Source organism: Ascaphus truei, chromosome 3, assembly GCF_040206685.1.
Source record: "Ascaphus truei isolate aAscTru1 chromosome 3, aAscTru1.hap1, whole genome shotgun sequence".
In the NCBI taxonomy this organism is placed as follows: Eukaryota; Metazoa; Chordata; class Amphibia; order Anura; family Ascaphidae; genus Ascaphus; species Ascaphus truei.
Genome location: NC_134485.1, coordinates 373,012,120 through 373,032,515, shown reverse-complemented (window position 1 = coordinate 373,032,515; position 20,396 = coordinate 373,012,120). Strand labels below are relative to the sequence as shown.

General features: G+C 41.8%; 1 protein-coding gene across 1 annotated transcript in view; it reads left to right on the top strand.

The window, feature by feature from the left end:
* Window positions 1-20,396, top strand: part of CDK8 (cyclin dependent kinase 8) — a 106,330-nt gene that overhangs the window by 70,138 nt on the left and 15,796 nt on the right. Inside the window, exons 4-5 of the mRNA XM_075592222.1 lie at window positions 2,776-2,916; window positions 18,024-18,081. Of these exons, the coding sequence (XP_075448337.1) occupies window positions 2,776-2,916; window positions 18,024-18,081 (199 nt within the window). The remainder of the gene's footprint in view (window positions 1-2,775; window positions 2,917-18,023; window positions 18,082-20,396) is intronic.

Below are 20,396 nucleotides of genomic sequence, written 5' to 3'. Positions count from 1 at the left end.
TCTCCCGCACCAAGGGGGGGGGGGTGGATAGGAGCGCCGGGACGCAAAGGTAAACTGCCGCCCCCCCCTCCCCCGGCAGGCAGCCACAGGCTCCCGGGGCAGAATGGGGGAACACCGCGCAGCCACCACTGCCAGCCCCCGCGCCCATCTCCCGAACCAAGGGGACCGGGGGGGGGGGGGGAAGCGCCAGGACAGGGGGCAAAGGATAAAAAACCCACCTCCTATCCCCCCGGGCGGGCAGAGGGGGGGAAACACCGCGCAGAAGAGCCGGGAGCCGTGGGCAGAGACACACACCACGTGTGCTCTGCCGCAGGAAGCGGAAGCCCCGTCCCCAGGCACCCTTCCTTCCATCCATTCCATATGCCGGTCCTTGGTGAAGGATGATGCCGGGGGCGGGGCTTAATGCCGGGACGCTGGGGATTGGCCAACAAGGTAGGAAACTGCCGGGGGGGGGGGGGGGAAGGGGGGGAGGCATTAAAAAAAAAAATACTTACCAGCGGAGCTGCTGCAGTCTCCTCCTCAGCGCCGCCGCAGACTCGCGCACAGCGCACAGTGCACCGCAGCTAATTACTCGCGCACCGCCGGCAAAAAAAAAAAAAAAACGGGGACACATTGAGGAATATCCGGGACATTTCCGGTACACACAGAAAACCGGTACAGCTCCCGAAAAAACGGGACTGTACCGGCAAAAGGGGGACGGGTGGTCACCCTAACTTAGCGGTGTAATGAGATTTCTCATCAAGTCCCTTCTGGACTTTGCATTCTTTACTAGAGAGGCGTGTGATTTAATTGCAATTCCTTTTAGTTCATTGGTTTAGTGTGTGGGACTGCAAATATGTTGTCACAGGTGTTAGTACAATTCTTTTGCTAGCAAAAAGACTTTCATTTTGTTATAGAAAAAAGAACGAATGTGACATATTTGTTCTGATTCAGGTTTATATTTGGTGGTAGGAATGAATTTTTGGCTCTGTATTTATTGGCTTCTGCACTGGGTTGTTTTTTGCCTTTCTATGGATCAGCATACTAGATGAATATAGTGGAATAGTCCATAGTCTAAACTCAATGTACCAGAGCCTCCTTTCAGTCAAATAAACTAAACCACTGTGTTACTGTATGATATGCCAGCTTCAAGCTTCCGGCAATGGCTGCGACTCTTAGAAAAAAGAATTTGTAAGTGCAGTTTGAGCCGGCAATATTCCAAAGCCTTGTCTATTGATCAGCTTGACTATCACTAGGACATGTTAACATTGCTGACCCTGCTTCTTAAAGGGACGTTTTTTTTTTTAATATGATATGCTTTGAGTATCAGATGTGCATTTTGTAAATCGTCCCATCACTCAACATCTAAAGCGGCAATCCCCTTACTTTAAGAAGGGAAAGCGTTTTCTCTGCATCAACCTTTAAACAGGTTTCTTATGGGGGTTCTCTTTCTGCCTTTATTTGTGTTAGCCCTTAAATCTCATGTTAAGCCAATAAATATGGGACCTATATAGCATGGGCTAAAATACACACACACAAAAAAGACGTAATTAACAAAGATTTAAAGTTTATTATTGCAGAGTTATCTACTCTTCTAATAGTACCATGGGTTTTGAGAACTAAGTCATCCCACTTCATCTCTGACAATAAGCCTTTATAACAGGTCTCATGCATACAACTCTCACAGGATATTCCTTTCAGTGAAACATGTACGAAAAATCCTGAAATGTTAATTTTTTTTCAATGAAAAATATATATATACTTTTACTATAATCTACTATGTTTTTTTTTTTTCAGTTTAATGAAAAATAATTGAGGCATTGTGTGCTACCATGCTCTGTATTGTCTACTGCAGAGGTCACCAACTTGGTCCTCAAGGGCCACAAACAGGCCAGCTTTTATGGATATCTCTGCTTCAGCCCTGAGCCACTGATTGAGCCTCCTGTGCAGAAGCACGGATATACATAAAAGCTGGCCTGTTGCTGACCCTTGAGGACTGCATTTGAGATGACCCCTGATCTACTGTCTCTGCATGATTTCATGACCCAAAGAAGTTGCATCACTAATTCGTTCTACTCAAATTGCAGAGTTACCAACAGGTCAGGTTTTCAGGATATCGCAGCTTTGCCACAGGTGGCTCAATCATAGGCTGTCGAGCTCTGATTGACCCACCTGTGCTGAAGCAGGGATATCCTGAACCTGACCTGTTGCTGACCCTTGACCCTTCCCGTTGGGAAGTAGACTGCTGTTGATGATATTTTACCTTTTTGAAGCTCTCCGTGCTGTCAAATGCTACAGCAGCGTTCAACATTCAGATTGTAACTCTGGCTTTAATAACTCAATGTGAAACTTAGTGAGCAGTCTTTTGGACTGATGTGCGTTAAAGTAAAATACCACAGCCTCTGATTACAAATGTTTGTGCAGATGAGGGCCTTTTAAGAACCGCAGTAATTGCACACTACTTCAAATTGTAATTTTTACATGTGTTTGACATTTATCATGGTTCATAATCTGACTTCTGCTTTTGCTTCCGTACAAAATGTTGACTATATATATTAGTCCACATTTTGTACGGAAGCAAAAGCCAAAGTCAGATTACAGTATGAACCATGATAAATGTCAAACACATGTAAAAATTACAATTTGAAGTAGTGTGCAATTATACATTTTTATATATACCTGTATATATAAAAAAAAAAATTAACGCTTTTGAGGAATACTTTTTAGCCTTGAAATGTGAATGAAAATGCCTTTCACGTGTTATTTCTTACCACTGAATGTTTTTGCTTCTTTCAGCACATAATCAAATTTCACAGAGCCTCTAAAGCAAACAAGAAACCAGTACAGTTACCTCGGGGAATGGTGAAGTCACTACTATATCAGATTTTAGATGGCATTCACTACCTGCATGCTAACTGGGTATTACATAGAGATTTGGTAAGTTGATCATTCATGAAAATATATTTGCCCAAATTTTTAAGATGCCATCTCTGTAGTTTCAAAGCAGAAAGTAAAAACGAAAATAAAGAAGACATACAGAACAGTATCAAAAAAAGTCACCCATTGGCCAGATTGTAAATAGTACTGTACTGTATGTAGCTATATTATGGTTATGACCAGAAGTGTGACCCACACATACATACTGTATCCACTAGAGCCTACCCTAATAGTGTAGCATTTTGAGGAAAATTATATTTAAAACAGCAATGCAGGAAAGTGCTGTGGTAATCCGTGAGATCTTGAAAAGCATAAAACAAGAAACAAAGTCCAGAGCAACATCCAATGTGACAAAAATACACAGTGAAATACCTATATATCTCTTTAAAAAGGGTCATTTTAGTTAACCCTTTAGCCAAAGCGTATAAGTTTGCAAGCCACTTACAAGACATGACCAGTTCGCAGGTCCGAACACTGATTAAAATCCTTATTTACCTCTATAATTAGAGGAAGTATGGTCCTGTCATTGAACCTGTCACAACCAGCTGCATGAAAAGAAAACCTGCTTACTTGGAAAGTGGAAAGGGGCGAGCTTTAAACCCTGGGTGGGAGGAGCCATCAACCTCCAAAACAGCTGAGACCAGCTGGACAATTAGCAACTCCCAGTAGCACTCCTTTTGTCACTTACATACATATATTTTGTGGTACTTTTGGGGTGTTTCTGAGAGCTTGCTGGGTATCTGTGTGTATATTGAAAAGCATACATTTTTGCAAAGTCACAAACCAATTTTCCCTACTAACATCATTCATATAAGGTGTAACTATACATAAAGTGGAACTAAATTGCCTGTTCTGAACATTCATTTGAGGGTTTTTTTCTCTTGTGCTTTGGGTTTTCTACATTTCATTCGTGTTTTCTTGTTGGATTAGTCTAAAGATGAGTACAGGCATACCCCGTTTTACGTACACTCGCTTTACGTACACTTGCAAGTACGTACATTTATTTTTAGTTGCACCATACCCCTGTGTACGTACGCATGCTTCACGAGAGCGACTGACTGCGAGAGCGACTGACTGCGAGACGGAGGGAGGGAGAGACGGAGGGAGCTGCTATACAGTACTGACCCGTGTGCGCGCCTCTCACCTCCTTGCTTGCTCCCATTCATTTTATTTGAATAAAGCCTACTGTATTTATTTTGGTTACAAATGCATTATTTACATCAGTTATGCACATATAGGATGTTTGCAGTACAGTACATGCATTGTAAAGTGGAAAAAAGGCAGTGCTTCACTTTAAGTATATTTTCACTTTACATACATGCTCCGGTCCCATTGCGTACGTTAAAGCGGGGTATGCCTGTACAGTACTTCAGTTTTAAGCTAGTTCAATCTGGTCATAGCTGATGTGATGAGCTATGAATTGTGACGTATAGCAGTCTTAACATTTCAGTACAACATTACACTTTTTTGTTGTAAAATATTAATATTTATGGTATACAGTGAGGGAAGTAATTGCTTAAGAGTTTACATTATGGGGAATTAAACAATATGTAAAATGCTATGACTGTATGGGCGTCACTTCACAAGTCAGGTGCTTTTAGAATGCATGGTTTCTTAAGTATTGTAACTTATTTATACAAAAAATGCCCCGGTCTGTGCAAACATTGGCAGTTCTGCGTTTGCTTTGTCATCTTTATGTGAACTAAATACTTTTTTGTGTGTGTGTGTGTGTAAATCATAAGATATACAATAAATATTGCTTTTATACGGGGGTATGGAGTAAAGAATAAAGCAAAAACACCATTGAGCTGGCTGGGTTGTGTAACAGTTATATAAAATGAGGGGTGACCGGGCAAACCAAATAAGAAAAATAAAATTGAAATAAATCATGTAGGTGATTAGACTTTTTTTTTTGTTTTGTTTTGTTTTTAATCTCCGGGTAAAAATTTCCAGGAGAACAATATGATTGGCGGGATCAACCTGCTCCCACAGGCAAAAGAAAGGCGCAACATAGGGACATTTGTATTGTTTTTTAAATAAAGCGAAAATCCCAAAACCGCAACAATTAAACCTAATTTTTGCTGGGATTTAAAGGAGCAATCCAAGCAGGTTTTTTTTTTTTTTTTTTAAATACACGTTTGAAGCAGGGGGTCTCTGGAGCTGAACCCCATTAATTTCCGCTCCAGGGACACCCTGCTTACTGAGGGGCTTGCCTCCATAGTGGGTGCTGGTACTGTGCATCTCTGCTGTTTCCAGCTTTCTCGTCACATGGGCCAATAGGAAGCCGAACCAGATGACATCCCGGGTTCCTATGGGCTCAGAGGGCCCAGGAGCTTTTAAAAGCAGACATACTGTATAGTGAACCTGGGAATGGCTACCGGCACCCCCTACTTACCTCTGTAAGTACCTCTGGAAACAGGGGGTCCCGGAGCTGAAACTGATATGGTTCAGCACCAGAGACCCCATGCTTCAATTTTGAATTAAAAAAACTAAGAAAAGGCGGCTTGGATTGCTTCTCTAACAATTTTTAAAATAATATCAATCTTGGATGGATATTCGTCATTCCATACAATTATTACTTTAAACGCCACACATCATTAGGGAAAAAGATTGTCAGGAGCATGGACAGCTCTGGTTTTACCATCAGGAGCTGAGCAAGCGAGCAATTTGGTGGGACTTTTGGTAGTAAAACATGGGTGCCATTGCTCAAGAGGTTAGCTTCTTTCTGATTTAGTTTAAAATGAATACACGATAAATTGTGTAGGGGATTACTGTTTCTGAAATGTTTATGCCCTCATATCAAACACAAGTAGTCTTTGCTGTAGTTTTATAAAGTAGTGTTATTCGGTTTACTTATTGGCGACTATAAAAACACCACAAAAGGCCGTTTACTGCCAAGTGCTAAGAATGTCTGTGCTGTGTGAAAGACAAATTAAATCGAATAATTTAAAACTGTACAGGGCTTTTGCCTGCATGTATTTTAAAGGTGAGTTAGGGAGGATTGATGCTTCAACCTTTTATATACAGAGGGGCAATCTGGTTGAGAGAGGATTAACATGACATTTGTTTAATCTTTAGTGAGTTCTAATAAGGCTTTTGCTAGATAAAGGCGAGGTGCGTAGTGTCTGATGTTGACGGAACCTGACTGAGCCCTGATTTGCCTTTGTCAATGCTCTATATTTAAAGTTCCTAAATACAGTACCTGGCCTGCAAATGATCTGCCCACTGTGTCAGGGCTTTCAGCTCTGTCCTGTAATACTTTTATTGGAGCGCATCTCTTGTGTTAATTTTATTTTGCTATTCTGGTGGTCTTAGTGGTGCTGCCGCTAAACTTTCTGGGGAGTTGCTTTTCACTGCTCTCAAACGGTCTATTAGCGCCCCAGAATACATACCGATGTTGCTGTGTGCTATGGAGAGTGGTTGGGCTCCAGAAATATACTTGAACTGTACAATACGCCCATTCTTCTTTTGTTCTGCCCCTGTCATCCACTTTTTTTTTTTTTAAATGTCTTCACTATACTGTACAATAGGGAGTCTGTTTTCACCTCTGCTTTTATCCCTGCTTACTAAATCACTCCCCGCTTACTCTGGTCCCAAGAAGGAAGAGCTTGAGAAGTGTTTTGTTTTACAAATCTGTAATGATAAAAGCATTGTGCTGCTTGTCATGGTGGATAAAGTAGAATAAACAGCAAAGGAAGCCATATGAATACTACCCTGCAGTGAAAATATGGTTAGGAATCTGCATTAAAGGACATCACATTGAGTTTATGTTTAAGATGGGTTATTTTGGGGGGAACTGCACGTCTAATTGCCTGAAAACAAATTAAGAGAACTATTTAACATAATTACTTTATGATTGGACAAAAGAGGGAGGTGAGAAGTCAGCTTAGCCTACAAGTGACACAAATTGACTTTTCATTGATAGATAACGGGTGCTGTTTTATGCCCCGCTTTCACAGATCACAAAAACGCTTCTCTGTGTTGTTGCTCATCATATGTATAAAGGTGTAACTTGCTTGACCAGTCGGCATTGGTTTGTAGATGCATAAATGTTACAAATGAACACATGTTAGTAACTAACTGTACCTTATTGTGGTGGTATGATTTTGAAAAATTGCTATTATATAATACCATTTCAGGGAACCTGCAGGTGCAGCAGTGTTAATGGCAAAGTTTTTACTAGGTGGTGGTATTCCATAAGACTCCTTAGGTCGCGCTTATAGTGCCGGCGACGCGACGTCGCCCGAAAACAAATACATTGCCGCCGCGTGCGCTTATAGTGCACGCGAGGAGCGACGTCGCGGAAGCCTGAAGCCAGCAAAATTAGATTTTTCAAGGGCCGTCGCGTCACGTGACGGCCCTTGAACAAATAAAATTGCCGGAATCCCGTGGCCCGGCCGCCCGGCGAAACATAACTTTCGCCAGTGGCGATGGGTGACGTCACCCGCCGTGTCGCTGTCGCCAACGACGGCACTATAGGCACGGCCTTACTAGTCGGAATATGAATTAAGACCTATTCAAGTGATGGGGGCAGTAAGCGGTCTTCAGCACCAGGTGCTGTCTTCTGGCATAGCACCGCTTTGTAAATATGGTTCTACAGTATGTCTGCAGTTGTGTATAGGCACCAACAACAGCAGTATGGATAGAATGTCTTGGTACCACTGTTGTATGTAGCTGCAAATTTAGTAGGTTAGTGCTGATTAAAGAATTGTAAGTGCTATGAAGCAGACATTCTCATTTCATGTCCAGGGTTTCACGTAATATTCGGGAGTAAGGCTATCACCTGGTTTTAGATGCCTTCCTCCTTTCCCTGACCCCTCTGCCTAGCGACGTCACTGGGCCACGGTTGTCCAGCGTCACATTGTGAATGAAAATGGCTCTGATTTCAACCGAACGTATGTCTTTATTTATATACAGTAGCGCAAACTATGTACATAGCACTTCACAGCAGTAAAACACATGACTTAATAATATACCGGTACTTAAATGGGAATAAGTGTTTGAGACAAAAGTAAAATTAGGGGGGAAAAGCCCCTGCCCCAAAGAGCTTACAATCTACAGTGGCGAGTTGTGAATCACTTAGTATTTACTCAGATTTCAAATTTAAAATGTTAGATCTTAATCTAATCCTAATCATAGATAAAGATAACCCGATCAAACAAATGACACAAAAACATGATACTTTTTCAATATTTAATATCCATGTGTGAAACTAAGTGAGCCTTTAGATTCAGTACCCCCTTGAGCAGCAATGACTTCAACTAAGCGTTTCCTGTAACTGCTGGTCAGTCTCTCACATCGGGTTTGAGGAATTTTTTGACCCATTCCTTACAGAACTGCTTCAACTCAGTGACATTTGAGAGCTTCATTGCATGGACAGCTCGCTGTAGGCTCTGCCACAACATTTCAATTAGGTTTAGGTCTGGTTTTTGACTAAGCCATTCTAAAATGTGGAATTTCTTCTTCTGCAGCCAATCTTTTGTAGATGCTGCTTGTATGTTTAGGATCATTGTCTTGCCGCATGACCCACTTTTGCTTCAGCTCAAGGATGGATGGCCTGACATTCTCTTCTAGAATCTTCTGATACAATGCAGAATTTGTGGCTGTGTCAATGACTGCAAGCCGTCCAAGTCCTGAGGCATCAAAGCAGCCCCAAACCATCACTCCCCCATTACCATGCTTGATGGTTGAGCTGAGGTTATTCTGTTCGAACGCAGTTTTGGTTTTCAAGAAACATAACGTTTCTCATTGAAGCCAAAAAGTTCTACCTTTGACTCGTCTGTCCAGAGAACATTGTTCCGGAAGTCTTGTAGAACATATATGTGCTCTTTGGTGAACTTCAGACGGGCAGCACTATTATTTTTAGAGAGAAGTGGTTTCCTCCTGGCTATCCGTCTATGAACACCATTCTTGTTCAGTCTTTTTCTGATAGTTGTCATGAACACTCACATAAGCCAAGACGAGAGTGATCTGATGATCCTTGGATGCTACTTCTTGATTCTTCGTGGCTTACTGGATGATTTGCCGGTTTGCTCTTGGAGATATTTGGAAAGGATGAGTGCTTCTCGGTAGAGTGTCTGTTTTTGAATGTTCTCCATTTGTAGACTCTGTCTGACAGTGGATTGGTTGAGCTTCAAATCCTTAGGTATGGTTTGGTAACCTTTTCTAGACTGAGCATCAATAACTGCCTTTCTGAGGTCCACAGATTTATTTTGATCGTGGCATGACCTATTTCCACACCTGTATGGTGAAGACCAAACTCACAAATTTTCTGATCATTATATAGGGAAAGGCCTCCCAAACTCACATCTGATGATCTACCTAATTATTTAAACACCTGATTCTAATTATCCCCTTTCATTCAGCTGATAAAACCAGGGTTTCACTTACTTTTACATACATCCTGACTTTTAATTACTCATTGTTTTATAATTCATACTTCATTTTGTTTCAAAAGACATTGAATTGGTTAATATAAATCCTATTGAATATTTAAGAAAAGACAGGTTTTGATTCAAGCAGGTTGCCATGGAAAAACTATGGAATTTCCGTAATTATCATTGGGGTTCACAAACTTTTTCTCACCACTGTAAGTGGTACGTAGGAAGAACATATAGTAACAGTAGGGGGGTGTTCTGCAAAGGGGCCAAGGTCAATGTATGGAGTGTATAGTATCAGCCACAGAGTTACCCATATGCTTCATTAAAGAGGTGTGTTTTAAGGTGGTTCTTAAAAATGGATTGCAAGGGTGCTGGTTGGATATTGAGGGTAATGGTATTCCAGAAGTATGGGACAGTGAGTAAGAAATTTTAGCCAGGAGTGGGCTTTAGATACAAAAGGGGTAGACAGAATACATCCTTAGGCCGAGCTCAGACAGGCTGCTAACCTAAAGCGCGTCCGCGCGCCTCTGTCTGCTGGGCGATGTGTGCTCATCCCCAGCAGACTGAATGACGCGATTGGAGGCGGGACTTCAATAAAAAGAAAAAGTGTGTGTGTTTGTAATTGGCTTGCGAAATACACGTGACGCGGCTGCCGCTTGAAACTACAACTTCAGTTGTCTCCAAGTGCAGCTGCGTCAACACTGTACTTCCCCGCCGGGAGTCGTTTCCAGTTTGAAAACTCCCCCAGAACAAACCGAAAGAGTGACGAACGTGCGTACGTCGCGTAGCATCCTGTCTGATCGTGGCCTTAAGCAGAACGCAAGACTCGGGACGGTGTATAGCGAGAAATTAGGACTGAGGGGCAGAAGAGTGTAAAAAATGTGAGGTGGATAATTTTGTGTGTAATATGGGATTTGATGGGAAGCCAGGAGAGGGATTACCACAGAGACACAGAGACAAATTTAGGAGAGCGTAAAGCAATTCTAGCAGCTGTATTTAGGATAGACTGTAGGGAAGACAGGTGAGACAGTAAGGATGGACAGTAGACCGTTGCAATAGTCGAGACGGGGATCGTGAGGGCCTGCATTAGACTTTTAGCAGTAGAGCGACAGAGGATACAGCATATTTGCAGTGTTACAGAGGAAAAAATCACAGATTTTAGCTACATTCATAATATGATACCTAGGCGGCGTGATTGTGATACTGGATGTATGATAGTGCTGCCAACAGTAATGTTGAAGGGGACAGTAGGGCCATGCTTGGGAGGAAGTATGAGGAGCTTTATCTTTGAAATGTTAAGTTTGAGTCGGCGGAGGATTATCCAGGATGTATAGTAGAAACAGACTTCGGTCTATAGAGCAGGTGTAAGGTTAGGGGTTGAAAAGTACATTTGGGTTTTATCAGCAGAGAGGTGATATTTCAACCCAAGAGATTGATATGCTCACCTAGAGTGTGTAAAAATAGAAGGGATCCCTGGACAGACCCCTGGGGTACACCCACAGATTGATCAACGAGGAGGTGTTTGCAAACGAGACACTGAAAGTACGATAGAGGTAAGAGGAAATCCATGAGAGCTCTGTTACGGATACCAAGAGTATGGAGAATGTCAAGAAGAGGGTGGTCCACAGTATCAAAGGCTACAGAGTTTGAACAATGTGAGCAGAGTGTAATGACTTTTGTGCTTGCCAGCATGGAGGTTATAACTACGTTTAATGATAGCTATTTCGGTGGAGTGAGCAGTGCGAAAACCAGATTGTAGAGGATCTAGAAAAAAAAATAGGGAGAAAATGGAGCAAGCTAGAGAATATAAGGTGCTCAATGTGTTAAGAGGCGAAAGGCAAGAGGGAGACATGACTATTATCTGTATAGGGTCAAGCTTTCTCTTTTTGAGTAGGTGTAAACTGCTGCGTGTTTTGAAGAAGGGAAAGGTACCAGAGTAGAGGGAGAAGTTGAAAATGTGTGAGTAGATGGGAGGGAATAAGATCAAGAGAGCTGGTGGGAGAAATGGAGATCAGTAGTGACACATGCTCCTCAGGAAAAAGAGTTGAAGACAGCAGGAGGAAAGTTAGGAAGAGGTGTATAATGTGCGGAGGATACAGATGTGATGTCTTGATGAATGGAATCCACCTTTGTCTTGAAATATATATTTGTGAACACCAACAATCACAAAGTCCCCAATATATGCACTCATTGTAGAGAAGTAGAAAAATGACTATGTTGTCTAGGACTGCCAATATCCCTCGGAAAGCCGTCGTAATTGGCTAATAGCATAAAGGGACAGAAAATGAGGGAAACCCTCACGAGTGTTCTCCACATAAACCGAAAGAGAATAATAACATTTTATTACATCAAATGGAAAGCTCATATATATATGTCCGAGTCTCGAGGGGAAGAAGCGCAAAGTGGAATCATGAGCTAGTAGGTTAATAGAGTGCAGGTCTCTACAGAAACAATTGGAAGATGGAGAACATGCATAGTTAATTGTACACTAGATTGAAAGTACAGCTCAACCCCGTTATAGCGGGGTCCAACCTATCCCAGCGTGCTAATTTTTTTTTTAAAAATACCGCCGCGCACCCGATCGGGAGGGGGGGGAAGAGGTGGTGTGAGGTGCCGGCAGCCCTACACATCCTCCAGCAGCCACCGTACTTCTCCCAGTATTCCCTGCACACCCCTCAGCAGCTCCACACCGATTTTCCATCCCATACACCGTTTTTTTTATTTTTTTTTCCTCGTACCGATCCCAGCCCCGCACAGATCCAGCCCCGCAACAATCCCCCCCCCCCCCAGCCCCGCACGGACCCCGCCAGCAGCCCCACCATGCCCCAGCAGCTGACACCAAAGGTAGGGGGGTCGGGGAGCTGTGAGTGTGTGCAAAAAAAATTTTATTCGGGGTCCACTCAAACCGCGTTCTAGCGGATCGCACTATAACTGGGTTTAGCTGTAATAAAGTGCTACAATTCTTCTATCAACAAGCAGTGGCTTTCTCAAATGTAAATACAGTAGTATTGATCTTTTGGACTGTTCTTCAAGGTAAATATTATTGAGTATTTAAACAAGCATGTGCACTTAACTGCACAGTAGTCTTAACTGTTCACAAAGCGTGGCATTTGCTGTAAATTCATATAGGCCTACTCAAACATACTTTTGCTTGATGCCGTAGAGTTAGTTGAAGCCCCCAAGCGGCAAAAGGGTTTTACAAAAAGGTGAAATCATAGGCCAACCAGGTCTTATTTTGTTTATTTAAAATAATTAGCTTTTATAGTCTATAATAAGATGCATGCTTTTAAAAATCCCTTTGTTTACTCAAAATGAATTAGAATTTGTTTTGATTATCCTCTTCCAAGAAAGCATGCTTAATGGAGCCCACCCACATTTTGCGTATTCACCTCCATATCTGCAATAGTTAGTAAAAGCTATCCCCTCTAACCAGCTGTCTCTGTAATACAAAATGAACTAGAATATGTTCTGATGAAAATTTGTTTCCTAGTATTCTTTAATCCTGTGTTTTTTGGAGGGGTTTTTTGTTGTTGTTTTTTTTTTAGTTAAAGATCTACTTGGAACACATGACATACGCTACCAACGTAATATATTACAATCGGCAAAATTATCCAAATGTTCATACACTTTAGAAATATACAGAGTAATTGCTGTGTGCCATCTATTTTCTATTTTAATATTTAACATTTCTAATCGGATAAACTTTGACATTTTGACTAACACTAACAGCTAAATAGCAAAATAAAAAAGGACAAACCTGTGATTTAGAATAGTAAAGAGAATTGAGATGAATAAGGTCTTTACATGTGTACTAAGAAAATATTACTGTAAAGTAGGGTGACCAGACATCCCCATTTTTCGCATTGTCCTGGTGTCCCGACGACTTTTTTAAAAGTGGCAAAATGTCCCGTTCTTTGTTACCATTGGCGCATGCGCAAACGGACCACGCAGATCACAAATGAACTGCCTCCAAAAGCTGATTGTGCATGATCTGAGAGACTGAGCAGATGCAGCCACTCTGTCTGAACAAAGGCAGATGGATGTGATTCTGTGTGAGAATCATCCTTCTGTAGTTACAGTATATCCAACTATACACCACAGGATACAGAGGAGAGGGATGTAATTCTGTGTGAGAATGTCTATAAAAGTCATCCCACTATTATACCCAGCTGTACACCGCAGGACATAAAAGTAATTATACCAGATGCCGCTGAGCGGCAGCGCGATCTGGTGACATCACCCTCACACTGCCGCCGAGCGGCATCTTGATTATACCAGGGAAACTGCAAAGCGGATACAGGGAGGTGTGGCGGAGGCGTGGCCGTGAGCAGTTCACCCTCATTGGCTGGAACCGCTCACAGAACGCGGCCGCCTTACCAGCCAAGAATAAATGAGGATCACGCCAGGAGACCTCCGCCCTGCAGTTCCACGCGTCGCTCACGCCGCAACAGGTATAAGCGCTGCTATTTGTTTTTGTTAATGTTGTTTTTCAGGCGCACGGCGCCGCACACGTTTTTCTGTATAATCACGGCCTAAGATTACATGTAATGTTAGGATCATTTTAGCTTACATGTTTCTGACCCAGGATTTAAATGCTCACAACAATAATATATAATATGAGGTTATTCCAATAAAGTTAGCCACCCCCCTCTCAGTATAACAGGCCCGGTTTTATGAGTAAAAATACAATTCTCAGGACTAACACTGTTCTAATACAAATGAACATGGTTTACAGCAATAACAATAGTAATAGAAATTAGTCCTCTGTTGGCAAGATCTTGGAAGTAGTGAAACCCACACAAGTGTTAATTAGCTGCGAGGACTAGAATCAGCAGTAGCAAATGGTCTGTCACGGAGGAGTAGTTGAGATCTCCCTGCAGCCCAGCGGAGGGGGTTTCATCCATTTTGTAAAATATTACATTATGCATGATAGGGAGGCATGGAGTGTGCAGGGTCCAGTATTGGCTTCCCTGGTATATCATCGAGCAGGATAACGGGGGAGGGCACATTTAAAATGGTTGTTGGCCAGAGATGCTGGGATGGCATCTTGGCTGTTCATCATATGTATAAGATCTAGTGGCTTCCCCTAGTGCGCTAGCGAGCTGGATTACAAAACTGGGTGCACTGAGAGACTGAGACAGTTTTGGCAAAGAGCAGATTCAGACTTGGCCTTCAGGCTCTGTAGTTTTTCAGCTGAGCTCTCCTCAGACATCTCATGTGAAAGAGAAGCTATGATTTCTGTCTCGCTTTCTGTGTGAGGAGTGTCTGTCTCTGGTATTGTTGGCTGGGGTCACCCAGATTCTGCCAAACACCTGGCATTGAGAATATCCAATGTGTGATCAATCTTTAACGCTAATTCCTTCCATAAGTGGGTTTTTTGGGGGGGGGGGGCTCATATTGTTTCCATGATTTGTATTTCACTCCTGCACTCAGTAATATCCAGAGACATGTTTGCAACAAGGACAGTCACAGTATCAACACTGGGCACAGAACTTGGAAAAGTAGCTTAAATATTCCTTGTATTCCCAAAATAAGCATAGAGTATAGAAATAAGTCACTGGTGAGTGTTACAATGTGCTGAGATTCTAGCAGTCTGAGAGGCGAGGCTGACACGGAGGTGTGTTCAAAGAGTACAAATCGTTTATTATGAGCGCAGCATCAATATGAGTAAAATAGCCAGCTCTGTCCTTTGCGTGCAGGACAAAGCAATGAAGAGTACTCTTCTCTGATCAAGACAAAGGAATCTTATTCAAGGCTTAGGCTGCTGCAGCGCTCGCTGTGGCGAGTGCTGCGGGGACAAGCCGCCTCTCAATGGGGCGGGGCCTGATGCATGGGGGGGCCGCCGCGCTGCGTGGCGAGTTTTCCTTCCAGACCTGAAAAATTGAGATGGACACGGGCGACGGAGCGCTAGGCCATGCCCCCCGGTGGTTCAGCCAATGAGTGAACCTGCCGGGTGATGTCATGGCCGCCCCCCTACATCTCCCCCCCAGTCTTTCCCCCTGTAGTTAACTGCAGACCGGGGAATTGAGCTGCACACGCCACCAGCCTCGCAGGCGCACGTGCAGCGCAGGCAGCGGGGCCCTAGCCTTATATTTATATCTTAGGCCTCGGGCATGGTGCCTCGGGCCGCGCTGATCAGCGCTCCTGCTCTGCCTCGCCTGCTCAAACTGGAGCTTTTTTGTGTCCTGGCAGGCGAGGCAGTGAGTGCGCTTTGGGGGCGGGGCGGAGGCAGGCCGGAGGCATGTCAGGAGGCGGGGCTAGTCCCTCGCTCCCATTGGATGTGAGCGGTCACGTGACCGCTCCTCCGCTTCCCTGAGTGGCAAATTTTAAATTTGCCTGTCTCTCAAATACCTGAGCCTCCGCACGCATGCGGAAGCGGCTGCTAAAGCCGCGCTGATGACAAATGCAGGGGGTAAGTGCATCTGCTCAGCGCGGCTCCGCAAGGCTCACCCTACTATGTCCCAGGCCTTAGAGAAGCTGTCACACTAATCATTCTTACTACTTGCATTCTCTCTGCACATGCTCCAAATCCTCCCTTGTTCCGTAATGATTTCCTTTGTTTTGTGTTATCAGTTGCTTGGGCTAGCTGTGTGGGATACATGGTTTAAGTCTCGCTCTCCTGTGTCAGGAATTCCAAGGTTGGCTTTTACATTTTGCCTTGTCTCTTTGAGACATTAACTCATTACTTGCTGGATCCCACTTGCCAAGTCTTAAAACGTCTTTTTTTCTTATGAACAAACAGTCTCTCTTTTTACCCAAAATCCTCAGAGGGTAAAGTCCAGGGGTGTTTCAGGTCCAACAGAGACCCTATCCTAGCATATAGGGAAGTTTCCGGGAGAACGCCGTCTGTGTTACGTGAACACAGCACTCCCCCTTCAGGCTGATTCAAACATTGCAGTCTCGGTAAACAACCCACAACAGAAAAAGGCAGTATGTCTCTCTCTCTCGTATCTCTCTCTCGTATCTCTCCCTGGACTTCCACGGAGATATCCGTGGTAATACAGTTCTCATAAGAGAGCCCTTGACTTGGTCTACAATCCACAGTAGGTGAAACCAGCTGTTCCAGATGGTAAAAAAAGATGTCTGTGGATTAAGAATGGTGAGGCATGGAGCTCTGGTTTTAGGTAGCCATCTTGAAGGCCTCCTGTAAGTCTCTTTAATCCTGTTTTAATGGGGTCTGCAATTCTTACTGTATGTCAAGACACTGCATTATATTAAAATAAAGATAGTTCTATATGAGCAGGTTATAAATAAGCAACCTGTCCTTTACCACAGTTGCATAAGGTCCAGGCAAGTAATCCAGTATACATGGCGCAAACTGGGTTTGCACTGTGGATACCTATCTATTGCACCTTGTTTCATTGTGGTCGGAAAACCGCATGTATCTGGCAGCACCTGGTTTATGAGCACTTTGTTATATGTGATTTATTGGTTAATATTACTTCACTTAATATCAGCACATTATTCACTTGATGCTATTTGGGTTTGCGCTTTATAATTTTTCTATCACTCAAGTAATCACGTAGAAAGTCCAGATTAATAGTTAAGCTCTGCCACAATGCAATCCATTAAATAGGCAAAGGTCTGCAGCAGAGTCTTCTACAGGCAAAGTATTGTTACTTGATTTTTCTTATATAGCCATAAAATTAACATTCCATTCCCAATGACATTATTACTGAAATACTTCTAAAACCAGAGACATAACATAAAACACAGACAAAGCTCAGTGCACATCCAGAAAAACTTATATACGGTACAGTGCCTAAATATACATGTATAAATAACTAATAATAAAATGGTCTTTCAGTTTAACATTTTGGCCAAATTGTTGTAAGCCCCTGAGCCAACTGCACGGCAGACCACGTTTCAAGGGTCCCTACACTAATATAGATTCTTAATAACCTGTGTAATACCAGGAAGAATGATTTATAATAAATCTGTCAATATTAGTTGCAAAAGTTCTAAGTCTGATTGAAGCTTTTATTAACCTGTACATTACCAGGAAAAGCACTTTGTAATAGATTTGTCACAATCACACTGTAAGCAGGCAAGTTCCCCTGAGAGTGGGAGATGCCATGGAGTGAGCTTTTAACCATTTAAATGTGGGAGGGAGGGAGCTTCAATTAGGTAGGAGGTTGCCACCCTCCAATCAGCTAAGACTAGCTGAACAAGAATTATAAAACGTAAGAACACCTACAAGCTCATATTGAACCCCCAAAGTACCCACAACATATATATAAACATATAAGTTTCCCAGAGGAGTGCTACTGAGCATGGCAATATATATATATTTAAAGCCAGAGACATAACATAAAACACAGACAAAGCTCAGTGCACATCCAGAAAAACTTATATACAGTACAGTGCCTAAATATACATGTATAAATAACTAATAAATAAAATGGTCTTTTAGTTTAACATTTTGGCCAAATTGTTGTAAGCCCTTGAGCCAACTGCACGGCAGACCACGTTTCAAGGGTCCCTACACTAATATAGATTCTTAATAACCTGTGCATTGCCAGGAAGAATGTTGTGGGTTCTTTGGGGTTCAATATGAGCTTGTAGGTGTTCTGTATGTTTTATAATTACTGAAATACTTCCCATTCTTGTTTATTTTAAAAAAAATTACTGAAAAAAGTTCTATTTATGCATTTTTTTACATTTTTTGATTTGTGTGCATAACACTCGAACAAAATAATGTTTGTCTGTCTTTTTTTCCTCATACAGAAACCTGCTAATATTTTAGTCATGGGTGAAGGTCCAGAAAGAGGACGAGTAAAAATAGGTTTGTATTACTATAGCTTTGTTCACCATAGCTGTATTCGTCAGATTTGGAGAAGCTCGTGTTCCCACCCTAATAAACACGTGATAATATTTTACAGGAGTATTAGAAAATGAAGGGGAGCACAAAATACATTATAAATTTAGTTAATGCTTCTACTGGTCAGAGATGGATTTGTATGAATGCAGGGAAGTACATTTTTGGAAGTGGTAAATTGAAATCAAAACATGGGAAAACGATGTAGTAATTCAATGCCGCACCTATGGGCTTCACAATGAATCTGAATAAGAGGGGGGGGAGGGGGAAATGATAATACATATTGTGTATATAATCTTGTAATAATAAAGTGATAGAGTATTTATTTTAAAGCATCATGAATAAACTATTTTATACCGAGAATTAAAAAAAATCACTAGTCTATTGAAAATATTGCACAGCCAACAGACATATTAACCTATACTAGTGGCAAGTGTGTATAGTGTCTTACTTGCAAAACAGTCAATCAAATGAAACACGTCGGCATATTAAAGCAATAAAGCATGCAAAATCTTATGTTTCCTGTTTTTTTAATAAATACGTTCTGTATTATTAGTTAATAGTGACACTTTTTAGTTTTTAGTTACTCTAAAACTTATTACAATGGCATTAAAACATCATTTGATTTTTATAGCCAGTTTTAACCCACCTCCCAAGCAGTGCAAGGTCTTTCCAAAACTTTCCTGTGTGTGATATGTTGACTATTCCCAGCAGTTTGACCTGCAAACTGTAACAATAGACAATGTTCCCTTGGTAATATAAGGATACATTGTAGCTGCTGAGTTACACTGACTGAAGCAGCCATTATGTTATGAACACAATCAGGATTTTGACAGGTTTATAGCAGGAGCACTAAACTATTGCCTGCCCAGGTAAGAATGTAGAATGATACATTGCCACATGCTTTAAATATAAAAAGAAAAAAAAAACAGTTGGAAATAGTATTGGTGTCTTTAATATTCGATCCAGACTTATGTCAGTCCTCAGGTCCTTTTTTTTTTTTGTGTATTTTGAAACCTATTATGGTTTGTCGTTATATGTGTGATGTTAGATCATTTTATTTATGTTAATAGAAAAACTTGGCACTACAGAGGACTTGATATAAACGTGAGAGTTTGTGTTGATCCCAAAAACTCTCACACGTAATCAAGTCCGCTCGAGTGCCAACTGTTGCTTTTCCTGTCTGAACACTGCGTTTTGTGTAAGTGTTGTGCACTGGGGCAGATTACAGTGGATTTAATGGGAGTGCTCCTTTGAATTCATTGATAGAAAAAGTTCGAAGTTTCTCAATCCCCTGGCGCTTATTGCACGATGATGTAGATGGGTTGGTGGGACTATTTGGTAGTCCTTGACACTTTATCAGTTCTGAAACACTTGTTTATATTGCAGCAACTAAAGCCTGAAAATTACATTTTAGCAGCTTTTATCCTGTTGACTATTTTGCTATGTTTTCATAGGGACTACATATTTTACACATTGTCATTTTTGAGCATTGTTTTTGATGACGACTCAATAAATATTGACCGTGGTTTTTGCTTGCTGTCTTTTCTTATTTATTACACAAAGGTGATCATAGAGTGACCACCCAAAAGAATTCCCAATGTATTGCACTCTACTTAATGGTAGCAATTACCAAAGGGAATAAATCCCAGACCATATAGGGAACCAGAGGGTTTAAAATCGCAAAAACAAAAAATTATTTATTAACACTTCTAAGTAATAGAATAAAAACAATTAAAAAACGAATGACAATGGAGTGTGCTGTCTCAATGATAGTAAGCACACATATAGGTATGGGTGAAGAAAGTGGATTATAAATATCCAATGTGTCACCGCAGTGACTTTACAGCCACAAGTATTATATCATTCCATATGGTAACCATGTACCATGTCTGTAATATGCTCTCTCTTATTCCAAGCAACCAAACCTCACTATGCCTGAATTGCAAACTGCCAAGGTTGTAGCAACGGTATGTTATAAATGCCTTTAACAACATGTGTGCAACCATGTTGCCTCCGGTTATGGCTATTAAATCGCCGCCTGTGACACAAACGCTACTTGCAGTGGTTAAGTATGTAATCAAAGTAACGCCTGCATAACAGGGTAGTGCCCAAAAGCTCATGAATCCAAGATTGTAATATCAATGTATGAAAACGAAACCGGCAGACGTCATCGCCTACTGCAGTTTTCGGAGCGGATGGAGTATGAGGCCAATTTGGATACAGCGTAGCTGAACGGTTGTATGAACTCTGGGCCCAATCTTGCTACTATGCAGACAGAC